Source organism: Syngnathoides biaculeatus, chromosome 20 (assembly GCF_019802595.1).
Source record: "Syngnathoides biaculeatus isolate LvHL_M chromosome 20, ASM1980259v1, whole genome shotgun sequence".
Lineage (NCBI taxonomy): Eukaryota > Metazoa > Chordata > Actinopteri > Syngnathiformes > Syngnathidae > Syngnathoides > Syngnathoides biaculeatus.
The window spans coordinates 11,228,946-11,241,602 of NC_084659.1; the positions used below are offsets into that span (position 1 = coordinate 11,228,946).

The 12,657-nt window shown below is 42.0% G+C and overlaps 2 protein-coding genes across 2 annotated transcripts; both read left to right on the forward strand.

Annotated features, from left to right (window-relative positions):
• The first annotated feature begins 228 nt into the window (after positions 1–228).
• lemd3 (LEM domain containing 3) lies at positions 229–9,088 on the forward strand. The gene is made up of 13 exons (XM_061807416.1): positions 229–1,785; positions 2,724–2,764; positions 2,899–2,968; positions 3,557–3,630; positions 3,762–3,841; positions 3,912–4,057; positions 4,205–4,306; positions 4,623–4,725; positions 4,858–5,036; positions 5,127–5,208; positions 5,292–5,397; positions 5,481–5,559; positions 7,496–9,088. The coding sequence occupies exons 1-13, from the start codon at positions 573–575 to the stop codon at positions 7,663–7,665; spliced, it is 2,445 nt and encodes an 814-aa protein (XP_061663400.1). The 5' UTR covers positions 229–572; the 3' UTR covers positions 7,666–9,088.
• An 892-nt stretch (positions 9,089–9,980) lies between these two features.
• On the forward strand, positions 9,981–12,183 carry b2m (beta-2-microglobulin). Its single transcript, XM_061807403.1, has 3 exons — positions 9,981–10,141; positions 10,690–10,965; positions 11,840–12,183. The coding sequence occupies exons 1-3, from the start codon at positions 10,078–10,080 to the stop codon at positions 11,851–11,853; spliced, it is 354 nt and encodes a 117-aa protein (XP_061663387.1). The 5' UTR covers positions 9,981–10,077; the 3' UTR covers positions 11,854–12,183.
• Positions 12,184–12,657: the final 474 nt, after the last annotated feature.

Genomic DNA, 12,657 nt, shown 5'->3' on the forward strand with positions numbered 1-12,657 from the left:
AGCGATTGACTACGAAATTATGAACGCGATGTCTGCCATCTACCGTCATAAATCGGAATGGCACCTTCACAGACAATCCAATACAGTTGCACTGTGTGTATATATATATATATATATATATATATATATATATATATATATATATTATATATATATATATATATATATATATATATATATTTTTTTTTTTTTTTTTTTTTTTTCGGGGGGCGAGGGTATGGAAGTAAATATGCGCCACCGTGATTCGAATAAAAAATGCGACTGATAATTTCATGTTGTAAAATTCATCTCGAATTTTTTTTATATGGCGAATTTGTTAAAATCGAAATGTTTAACTGAAATATGATCACTTTGAAATAACTGTGTGAATTTTACAACATAAAATTTTCAGTGGCATTGTTAATTCAAATCCTGGTGGCGCACATTTACATATATAAAAATGTCCTATATTCCACGTTAGCGTGTTTTTGAGTCTCCCAAAGTTTTTGGTCTAATCCAATTAGAAGGCAGCAGCCTGTCACTTTGTCCGACGTCACTTCCGCCCAAAAGTCCTTTGCTAGAGTTGGACCAAGATGGCGTCAACGCAGTTAACGGACGAGGAGCTTTACTCCGAATTGAAGCGCCTGGGTTTCACTCCGGGTCCGGTTACGGAACTCACTCGTCCGGTATATTTGAAGAAGCTGAAAAAGCTCCGCGACGAGAACCAGCGAGGGGTCCGAGCCGCTAAGAGCCGCAGCGTTGCGGCCGTCAATAGCGGCGGCGGCAACACGGCGGGAGCCAGGCCAGCCAGCCCAGCCAGCCATAACGTCACGCACCTGAGCTCCAGCAGGAGACCGGGCCGGAAGTCCACCGTCCTCGGCTTCAGCTCGGACGAGTCCGACGCTGAAGCTCCGCCGAAAAGGAAGGCTCTCAACCACAGCGACGGGGCGCCACGGAGGAGCCCCGCTCTGAAGATAAGGCTCGATAGAGAGAAAAGTCGACATGGCGCGGGGAGTCCACTGAACAGCAACAACTCAACGTTGGCTCCGGGGGCGAACCGACGTGTTTCCTCGGGCTGGGAGCCCGGCGTTAAATCGCGTCTCGAAGCGGATGGAAGGGATTACGACGACTCGGAGGAGGAATTTGACGGGGCCGATGAGAAGTCGACGCGGTCTTTAAATGGCAGTCGGGCGTCATACTTAAATACGCGCAAGCTAGCCGGGAACTACTCCGACGAGGACGAAGAGGTTTGGGGCCTTGGTGGAACCCGACAGCGGGGTCGTCTGGAGCCCAGACGGGACCACGCGAAGGAAGCGTTCTTAGCGCCAAGCCCACCCGGGAGTCTGAACATGGTGGGCAGACGGAACGAGGAGGAAGAGGAAGACGACACGAAGAGAAGCTTTCCGAGGAAGACCATCTACGTGTCGCTTTCGGAGAACCACCGAGAAGACGCGGAGAAGAACAACCACGCCGTCGGCGAAGACGCCGGTCGCTTCAGCATCGGGCTGAGACCGCGATTTTCCAACTACAGCAGCCTCGCCCACACATACAGGGGCAACCACTCCAACCACACCGCCCCCAACCACTCGTACAGCCAGCCCCTGCAGGAGAAGCTGTCCGCCGCCCCGGAGGATCAGGATGAGCTTTTCCAGCAGTTCAAAAGGGAAGAGGTGGCCACCTCGAGCAGTTTCAGTGCCCACTACCTGTCCATGTTTCTGCTGACGGCGGCCTGCCTCTTCTTCCTCGTCCTGGGTCTCATGTACCTCAGGATGAGGGGCACTGGCTCATCAGAGGTAGATGTAGTCAGTAAGTATCACAAAAGTGGATGGTAGAGCTGCACACATGCACATTTAAAGGAACTAAATGCATACCTCCGGGTGGGGAAAAACCACTAATTGTAGCACTTTGTAAACAAACACTTTCCGGTCACCAAGGCAAGGTAAGCTGTAGTTTGAAATGTGTGATGTGTCAGTTGAAAAAGTGATGTTCCCTGAGAGATGGAATGTAATTTCACCAGGTAATTTTGTTCAAAAGATGGAAATGATCATCGAAAGACTGAATTTTGGTTCTTATCCGATCAATGGCGTTCACAATCAATTTGATTTAACATTTTTCACCCCAGCGGCAACCAAAAACGTGAGTGCAAAACTTCCAGAGAAGAAAAACTCCCCTTTGGAAAAAAATGTACTGCAGTGCTTTTTCACATCAAGAAGTCTCAAATGTTATCTAACACCTGCAACATTAGTCCAGTCTTCTTTAAAGTGAGGTTTTTTTTTTTTTTTTTTTTTAGGTTGTCTCTTGTACACAACACCCCCAAAAAAATTTCCCACTGGATTTAGGTCAGGGCACGACGCTGGTCTGTTCCAAAACATACATTTTCATATAATAGAGCTTTTTGCTGATGGGGATTTATGGCTGCAGTAGCACTGAAAGAAACAATCGAGCAACTGTAATGAGGAGTTTAGCAAAAATACTTTGTCGATAAGCGTCACAGTGCACACTGTCACACTGGTTTTCAGGAATTGCGATTGGGAAAAAAAGATTGATCTAATTCAGCCAAGTGTTTGGTGATGGAAGTGGTTGGTGTGGCGAGACCTGGCATGTGTAGACAGTGACTCACTTATTTAATGGCTGTCTCCAACATAGGCTCTCATTGCAAAAAGAAGCAATGTTCATGAAACCAGTCAAGCTTATGCCCTCATTTTAATGCTTATTTTGATTGCATCATTTTTGTCTTGTTGCAGTTAAGAGTCACCCGTTTGGCAGAGAGTTTGACACCGCGCACGTAAGCACCCTTTCCCCCCCACCCCTCTGGACTGTACACTCTGTCTTGCTTACAGAACTGCATAATAACATCTGGCTATCACGTAAAGGAAATCAGATTAGGTTTTTAATTGTTTTAATTGTTGTTGTCTGCAGGACAAGACCGTGAGGGACCTCATCTTGAGGCTGCTGCTCAATCTACACGACCATCTGGCGCACATTGCTGGTAAGGATCAACGGTTAACTTAGCAGAGCTACTTTTTTGCTGTTTGAGGAATAAGTGAGTTCAATCCAGATAGAGCAATGCTTTTAATTTTTTTTAAACCCAAGTACACCCCAAAAAATGCCAAAGTACTGCCATGAGGTCTAACGTAGCATAATAGTTCTAAGTGCAATGTCTGCTCCTGTTGCTTGTAGTTGGGCTTATAATGTATAGCGTGAGAAGCTGATGCCGCTGGTTATTTTATTTTTTTTAACGATCTTCTCACTTGAACAACTTGAATTATTCCATGAAGAATTTTGCATTTTATCAGATATTTTATGTGTGAAAGTTTGTCATGATGTCCCACAGATGTCCATACTTGGACCATTGCTGAAGCATAATTGTATTATGGGCCAGTTGCAAGCCAAAACCTAAATAATAATAAAATAATTCCATTAAAATTAAAAATAAAATGTAATTAATTATAATAACTAACCTAAATAATAATAAAAAACCCAAACATACTCAGATTACCGAATGTATAAAAGCTTCATTTTTGTTTGGTTAGGTTTTATTTATTATTATTATTCAAGTGTTTTCTTGCGTTTCCAGGTCAGCACGACTGTGGCGACCAACGTTACCCAAACAGAAGTCTGTCCATCGACGAGGCCTCTCAGTATTTGACGGTAGAGTTATGAATGATTATTCCATTTTAATGGACCCATAATATTGTTTTTCCTCAATCCACAATTACCCAGGTTTGTCATAAAATGCATACATCCGATGGTGAGATTTTTATTTTTTTATCCACGTGTAGGCTCAGAATGAGGAGTTTGGAGACTTAATTTTCACATCACTTGAGTGGATCATCCGGACTGGTCAAGATGTTGGGATAAGGTAATTACCGATAATTTACATTTTTACGCCGATCGAGGTTTTATCAGCACTAACTGTGGGTGTGTGATAGGCTGACTGGGGAGGTAGCCGACGAGCCCACGACTGACATATCGGAGATCGCTCGGCTGGAGTCCACGCATCCAAGGATGACCTTCACGTGCCGCTTCCGCCGAGCTTTCCTCACCGTCATCAGCAGAGTCTCCCTGTTTGCAGCCGGTGTGATAAAACTGCTTTCTGCTATCCGTGTTCACACAGTGATGCAATTATAATTTAAGAAGAATTTGCCCCCCGGGACATGTGGCGTGTGCATTTCCTTTGTCACGTTTCAACGTGTGAATCACGCGTGTGCTTGTTTGTACGCAGTGGTTGGTGGCGTGTGGGGTCTGCTGTGCTACATCAAGTATCGCTGGAGGAGAGAGGAGGAGGAAACCAGGCAGATGTATCACATGGTGGAGAGAATTATCGGTAAGAAGCATCTCAAAGTCAAGATACTTCAATTTTCATATGAAGAGATGAGGGAATAATTATGTGAATCTGAGTGCTTTATTGTGAGTCGTCGTCAATTCTGTACATGATCAAACGTCTTCAATGAATACAAATTCTATTTTCATTAGGTTTTGATTAGGTTAGATTAGGTAGATTAGGTTTCATCTGAGTAATATTTGCACAGAATAAGCATTTGAGAGATATTATTCCCAGGACCTCAGCCTAATTCATTGATTGAAACAGTACGAGCGCGTTGTTTCCTAACCTTGACTGTGTTGATGTTTTTTTTTTTCAGATGTCCTTCGGGGCCACAACGAGGCTTGTCAAGAGAACCACGATCTTCAGCCCTACTTGCCAATACCCCACGTCAGAGATTCCCTGGTTCAGCCTCAGGACCGGTCAGTACAAGCATGGATTTCACACAGATAATGAAACAAAGCAAAAGCACCTGTCAGTAGGTTGGGGAGGGGGGAAAAAATAGGAATGCCACCCCCTCACCTCCCCCTGCTCCCTCACTCGTTGTCTCGTAGGAAGAAAATGCAACGAATCTGGGAGCGCGCTGTGAAATTTCTGTCAGCCAACGATTCCAGAATTCGAACGGAAAGCCAGACAATCGGTGGATCGGACTTCCTTGTCTGGAAGTGGATCCAGCCGTCTCTCAGTTGCGACAAGGCCTCGTCCATCCCCTCCAAAGTGTGGCAAGGCAAAGGTGCCGCGCTCAAAAACTCTCACTGTTTGCATGCGACTCATCAGTTTCGGTACCAACCCCCTTTTTTTTTCTTTTTTTTTTTTTCCTCAGCTTTCCCTCTCGACCGACGGAATTCCCCACCAAACAGCCTGACTCCGTGCTTGAAGATCCGGAACATGTTCGACCCAGTCATGTGAGTGCCTCGCTCCGCCAGTTTTGGGTGATGAGCAACCAAATGTTCTTTGTTCCCAGCTCATAAGTTTGTTTGCTTTTCAGGGAGGTCGGGGAGAACTGGGACCTCGCCATCCACGAGGCCATTCTGGAGAAGTGCAACGACAACAACGGCATTGTCCACATTGCCGTCGACAAGAACTCTCGAGAGGTATTCACCTGCGGCGACTTATTCCCGATGTTGTGCCCGCAGCACGACGGGCTGTGTTGATTTCACTTCGCTTTTCTCAACAGGGCTGTGTCTATGTGAAGTGCCTCTCTGCAGAGCACTCAGGGAAAGCCTTCAAGGCGCTACATGGCTCCTGGTTTGATGGTAGGTAAATGTTTATTTCAAACAACCAAAACTGTACATCTGAGAAGACGGGCGGTCTTAAGTTCAAAATGAATCTCAACCCGGTAGGTCCGAAAGGATGAAATGAAATTTCATGGGAAAAAAATGAAAAAAGGTCAAAGCAAGATCTCTCCCAAGCAGTTTTCTATGTTAGCTAAATTAATATAGCCTATCGGTTCAGTTTAGTGTGTTGGAATGACCCCACAAATGCTCAAGGGTAGACACTGCCCCAGTGGACTTCCATATTTAAAAAAAAAATATATATATATACCTTAATTTCTTGAAAATAATGCGCACATGTTTCCCAAAATATTTTCAAAAAGTTAATAGAGCACATTGTATTGAGGTATGGATGAAAAATAAAAAAAATACAATCACATTGTATAGTTGTATACAGGTACATCGAGTGGTTAAAAAATGGTATAAAATATATATATATATATATATATATATATATATTATATATATATATATATATATATATATATATATATATTATGGTAACGTGCGTCGCCAACCTGAACTCTATAACCTCCTCGGGGAGCTTGCATTTTACGATCGTTAGCGCAGCATGTTTGTTGCCACCGCACGGAAGAGCAGAAACTTGAGGTTGTTTTAGCTTAGACCAAGACAAAACATGTCGACAACAACGGCTAGTTGTGCAGCTGCTTTTAAAAGAAATGTCACGACTCGGGCCGATGACGCCGCCAACCCGGAAGTGGCGCCGTAGTCCAAAACAACAATAGTTCCCCTCAATGGCTTCAGGTGGCTATCAAAACAATGTGAGCTCAAACTACATAATGGGAGCGTCATGTGCACATAAAAAAAATGGGAGAGCGGACATAATTAAAATTGTCGCTTTTTTTTTTTTTTTTTTTAAATGTGCCCATTACCCTCGTTCCTACGTAGTTTGAGCTCACGTTGTTTTGATAGACGAGAAGCTGCGCTGCGGAACCAAAACTGTTGGGATTCAAAAAATGTTTCCTCACAAACGCCATGGATAGATAGCACAGAGGATGACATGCGGTGGGAGCAAAATAGGATCACTGTTCAAGAATTCAGGCGGCACCAGAACTGGACCAAGTCACCAAAGGTAGCTACGATGGATATTTTTCAGATTGGAGATGAGCCAGATATTGCTTTTGAAGTCTTGTCATGTAGAGGATAAACTGCGCTGTGCACAAATATTTAATGCAAAAAATGTTTACGTCAAACTGTGTTAAATATTTAAGACTGTAATATGTGTTATCAACAGTATTAGTAAAATGTTATGCCATCATTGAGCTTTTTATTTTAGTTGGTTGAGGGATTCTATTCTGACCCTTACAGGGACCAGGACAAATGTGTCCTGGGCCTGTCCCGAGATACATATTACGGCTACATCAGCACATGCACAATGATTATTATTAATGATTGTGGTACGGACAGTTTTTTTTAAACACAATACGAGTATAAACCTAAAAAAATCTAAATATAGATAATTCCCAATATTTTGAGCATATGGGTAGCAGCAAATGGGTGGTGTGCATTGTACATTGGTAGAAGGGTTTTCCTGTTTTTTTTTTTTGTTTGTTTTTTGTTTTTTTTTTTTTTGTGGTGCGCATTATACTTCAGGACGCATTATACTCGAGAAGTTACGATATACATATTGATGGTAGAGTAAATATTTAATGTGCATATTGATCCACTAGCTTCTCTACCCCAAAACTGATACCCGGAGATTAAATGTGCAGACAAGTGGGGGGAAAAAAATGTATGTATATATATGTGTGTGTGTGTATATATATATATAATTGGAAATGCGACATAATTTTCTATTCAGTTTTAGGGCTGTGTCACAAATTCCGTCACTTACTTCAGTTAGTGCGAAATTGAAAGCAACTAGTTTTATCTCAGTAACGTCACTCTGTGTCGACAGGCAAGCTGGTGACGGTGAAATACCTGCATTTGGACCGGTACCACCAGCGCTTCCCTCAGGCTCAGGCCTGCAGCACACCCCTGAAGGCTTCCAGCCTCCACAGAAACGCCACGAACACTACAGCCAGCTCGCACACCCGCGGCTCGGCCAACTCCTCAGGCTTCTCATAAGTTTTTCCTCCTTCGGTCCTTTCTAACAGAGACGACTTAACCTTTTTTTTTTTTTTTTTTTTTTTTTTTAAAAAAACATTTCTATACCGTATTACTTATTTTGCCAGAGTCTTTTCCAGTGTTGGTTTTTTACAGTCTTTGTATCAAAAAATGTCACAGACGGAGCAATTTCCTCTGGGTCTGTCTAAACGTGCGCGCAAAGACTCCAATCCCGCGTCTCTTCCACAATCGGCGGAGTTCACTGCGGCCGAGTATGGACGCACGGCCGCCGGGCGTATCGGCCTACGCCTCCGTGTCGGCGTCCATACGGCAGCGTTGACTTCCCGTTATTCCCGACGAACAATGTCATTAGCGCGAGGAGACACAAGCGGACTCGGAAGAGGACAATGCTGTAAATACATGGGAATGACTGCACAAGCTTTATTGAATAATCAACATTAAGAGCAAACTACATGCCCCCCCCAAACACACACTTTTAGTTTTTCTTTTGTCCCCCCCTTCGCCCACACCCATATTTCTGCCTCCGTTCTCCTCAGTAACCCGCAGTGCTCCTGACATAGAATCAGGGAGCGTCGTCTTGTACATTTGCCTGAAGCTTGCTTCAGTTGTAATCCACTATTTTATGTTATGATTTACGTGTATATTAACTGTCAAGTCTGGCCCTATTCTCTCATGTTACCAAATGAAATTTTTTCTAATTTTTTTTACGTCCACCATCTCCTACCCCCCTTTTTAAACTGATGCCACCGTGACCTTTTGGAGCACTCTAAATCTGTCGATAGTTTGTAATATCGTAAGATAAATTAAGAGACATACCTGCTATGTTTTTTCAATTTTTTTTTTTCAATCCAGCACCTCTATCAATACTCAGATGCACCTAATTCATGTTTTTAAATGCAGTGTATTGAAAGTCCCATTCAGTATTTGCAGTGTATAGTTTGTGTATGAATGACGCACATTGACCGATGTTCACAAATCTGGTGCAAATTTTGCAGCAGATGTCCCAACTGTGCCTTAAATGTTTATTCTTTTTTGTTGTTGTTGATTTTTGCTGGTGTCGTTTTTTTTTTTGTTTGTTTGTTTTTAAACTGGGCACTGCATCGCTGTGGGGAAATATACTAAGTTTGAAATGTTGAAACAGGTTTAACGGGGATGAGGAAAGCCTGCCATAGATGTAGTTTTGGTAGATTTTGACATCCTGATATTTGGTATTTTGTAGCAGTTTCCTCTGATTTATTAAACCAAATGCTCCTCTATTTATTATTTTTTAAAAATCAGCCATGGTGATGTACTATTTAATGTCACTAGAACTGTTTTATGCGTCAGCTTTTTCTTTCCATCATGAACTGACTTTACGTCCGCCGCCAGACTTTTGTTAGGATGTGTAAAACAAAATAAAGAATACTTTCAGTAATAAAGACAATTCTTTTGGCTTTTGACTTGAATATAACTATTTGTCCTAAATAAAGTCATCAAGATTATTACTGCTATGTCACATGTGCCTGCATTGCATAAACATGGAAACCAACAGAGGAACGTATATGACGCTGTGCTGTAAATTTTATTAATACAGTACTCTTCAATATTAAAAAAAAAAAAACATTTCAAAGGCGCACCTGTAGGTGATCGGTAGGGGTCAATGTTGTGTCTCAAAAGACTGAAATTGACAATTTTTTTTTAACATCAAAAGGTGCGAAAAGCAGAAGTCGGTCGGATTTCGTATGGAGTCGCCCGAAATACACAACAATAATTACTAAGAATGAATATTCAGACAGAGGAAATTGAATGAATTACTTCGCATTCCCACAAAAAAAGGAATTCTGAGCAAAATACGGAAGCGTATTACTTCCACACCCCAAAAAAAGTAACTTATATAATAGTACCTATTATTTCATTACATGTATGATACATAATATATCCAACGGGTGTATAATTCTTTTATTCGGAATTCGCTGTACCAAAATACATTTACGACGCCCTAATATGACGTCATAACCAGGAGACTGCCATGTTTAGTAAGTGCGCATGAGGAAGTTTGTCGACATTATTTTGCGCCCTAAAAACACGGTTTGTGTGTCGAATGTGGGTGGGGGTGAGAGATGTTCTACATGTAGTTTAAAAAACAAGCGAACGCACGAATTGATGTGGACATATGTCGTCGTCTTTATTTTTGGTGGAAACATTAGTGGAAGCCAGCCGGATATACGTGGCCGACAATAAACAATTGTCTCAGGGGGAAATTATTGGGCGGGGCATCTTCAGAACGAAATGAAATGGTTGGCTGAGAAACTCTATGTGGGCGGGGTCGGAGACCTTTTTGAAACGCTGTTTATACTTTCGGTTTAGTTCTGCTGCGGAAGGCAAATCGGGAGCGGTCCGGACTTCGAATCTCCAGCGGTGAAGGTCGCGAACATGAAGTTCGTGCCGGTGTTAGCACTTATGGCGGCTCTTTACTGGACCGCGGACTCCAAGTTTCGTAAGTATGAGATTCAACATAATTAAAAAAAATGGGGGGGGGGGTATTTTAATGTTTAATTTTGATTTCCATTTGTAAACCTTTAAAAATGGCAACAAACTGTATATAAAAAAATGTTTTTTTTTTACTGGAAGACAAATTACACCGCCCAAAAATGTCGAATCATAAAATGGAGTTTACTTTCGATTTCTTGTAACTGCTCCACCTATGAGCCCGCCCACCACCCCACAGACAAGCACAGTGTACAACTTCAGTGCTGTACAATCTGGATTTTACTGGAAGCTTACTTACTTGTACTTTTATGTATTCACCCCACTTCCACATTTGAAAACACACTTTACAAAGTCAAACTAGAGCTTTTTTTCAGTTTTGTTTTTTCTATTTTTGCTCAAGTGCTGACTAGTGGAGAAGCAGGAAATAATCACAATGGCTTAGGGTTATGTCAATATAAACAATATCCCTGACGCATGTGGGGGAATCGTGTCTTATGAACTCTGATGAACTGTCTTGTTTACAAAGATAACGTTTGTCATCTTTTCTCCACCTAGAATCCCCGACGGTCCAGGTGTACAGCTACAAGCCGGGCCAGTACGGCATGCCCAATTCCCTCATCTGCCACGTGAGCCAATTCCACCCGCCCGACATCACCGTCAAACTGTTCAAGAACGGGCGGGAGCTGCCGGACGCCGCTGAGAGCGACCTGAGCTTCGAAAAGAACTGGCAATTCCATCTCACCAAGCACGCGCCCTTCACACCCAACAAGGAGGACAAGTACTATTGCCAAGTCATTCATGCGTCGACTCCTTCGAAGAACATCGACTGGGGTGAGAAAAGTGCAAAAATGTGTCGCGGCGGAACCTCCGCGGTCAAACGTCCCATTTGAAACATTTTACATTCATTAATATGCCGTCAGATTTAAAATAAAATAAAAACTCTTCTCAACTTCATTCACCTCCACGTATCAGAGCCCCCCCCCCCAGTACAAGAACAAATGCAAATCTCAAATTTTTAAAAGTTTTACTGTTACAGATAGTCGGCACGGTGGGCTCAGCTGGTAAAGGATTGGCCACACAGTTCTGAAGTCCCGGGTTCAATCCCGGACCCGCCTCTGCGGAGTTTGCATGTTCTCCCCGTGCCTGCGTGGGTTTACTCCGGGCACTCCGCTTTCCTCCCACACCCCAAAAACATGCAACATTAATTGGACACTCTAAATTGCCCCAAGGTGTGATTGTGAGTGCGGCTGTTTATGTCCATGTGCCCTGCGATCGGTTGGCGACCACTTCAGGGTGTTCCCCCGCCTCGTGCCCGTTGACAGCTGGGATAGGCTCCAGCACTCCCTATAACCCTCGTGAGGATAAGCGGTGAAAAAAAAATGAAAGGATAGATGGATGTTACAGGTATTAACTGTGTAATAAAAACAACTGTTGCGTGTGTTATTATTATTATTATTATTTTTATTATCTGCAATTTTGAAAGGATTGATCTTTTTCTAGGGGGAAACACGTGGAACCATTACAATTAAGATGCATTTTGATTTTCACATTTTAAAGATACAATATACGTTATATATATTTTTTATATTATGTATTTTTGTGTGTATATATTTATATATATTATTATTTATATTTTATTTATTATCAAATATATGTCTCTCTTTATATATATAATTTTTTTATTTTTTTTTTTTCTTCCTTCTAGAGCCCAACATGTAAGCAGGCACCAGCAAAGTGTTCTTGCCACGATTGCAACAGAGATGGATTTATCACTTCTTTCACCAATCTCCCGCATCTTCTTCCGGATTCAGAGTGACCAACGGCTTCAACGTTACAACTGTATCGCGTAACATGCTTCATTAATCCAACTTTGAGAAAATTTTGCTGTCATTTATGAGTGATATCACTCTGGAGTTATTCATTGTAGTCATCAAGGCTTTGGGTTCTGTTAGTTGCACTTTTGTCAATTTCGGGCAACAATGAGTTTTTTTGCTGAATCAGTAGTTTGTAACTTTTTGTATTTCACTGAATAAATGCCTCTTAAATTTGTCTGGTTGTTTACATGTTTACAAGCCCTCACAATCACATGTTTTTCCAGGGGACACTTCATGTAATCTAAACGACCTGTGTAGGACTCTTTAGTATGGTCATTTATTTTTTAATCTTGGGAGTAAAGGTCATCACTTGAAAAAAAAAATAATAGGACAAAACGTACAAAGTTCCTGGAAAAAGTACTGATACTACTGGTAGTTAGTTGCTTCCCATCACTTTAGCGTTATTGTAAAAGTTAAACAGTCTGATTTCAAATATTAGCAAGACAGTGATTTTTATTTTTTTTTTTTACCTCATTTATGGTTGATGTAGCTCACATTACAAAAAATTAAGTGGAATAAAATCTCCAGATCGGTACTTTTCCTGTCCCTGGAAACCCTGTGTCAACACGAGGTCTTGGAAAATAATAAGTAAACAAAAATGTTTTTAATTGTAGGAATAAACAGGAAAAGTCATCAGAGGGGAAAAAAA

Coding starts and splice junctions, on each gene's coding strand:
- b2m (XM_061807403.1), top strand. CDS start 10,078: ATGAAGTTCGTGCCGGTGTTAGCACTTATGGCGGCTCTTTACTGGACC. Junction 10,142..10,689: donor GACCGCGGACTCCAAGTTTC/GTAAGTATGAGA, acceptor TTCTCCACCTAG/AATCCCCGACGGTCCAGGTG.
- lemd3 (XM_061807416.1), top strand. CDS start 573: ATGGCGTCAACGCAGTTAACGGACGAGGAGCTTTACTCCGAATTGAAG. Junction 4,307..4,622: donor CATGGTGGAGAGAATTATCG/GTAAGAAGCATC, acceptor TTTTTTTTTCAG/ATGTCCTTCGGGGCCACAAC. Junction 5,037..5,126: donor CAAAGTGTGGCAAGGCAAAG/GTGCCGCGCTCA, acceptor TTTTTTCCTCAG/CTTTCCCTCTCGACCGACGG.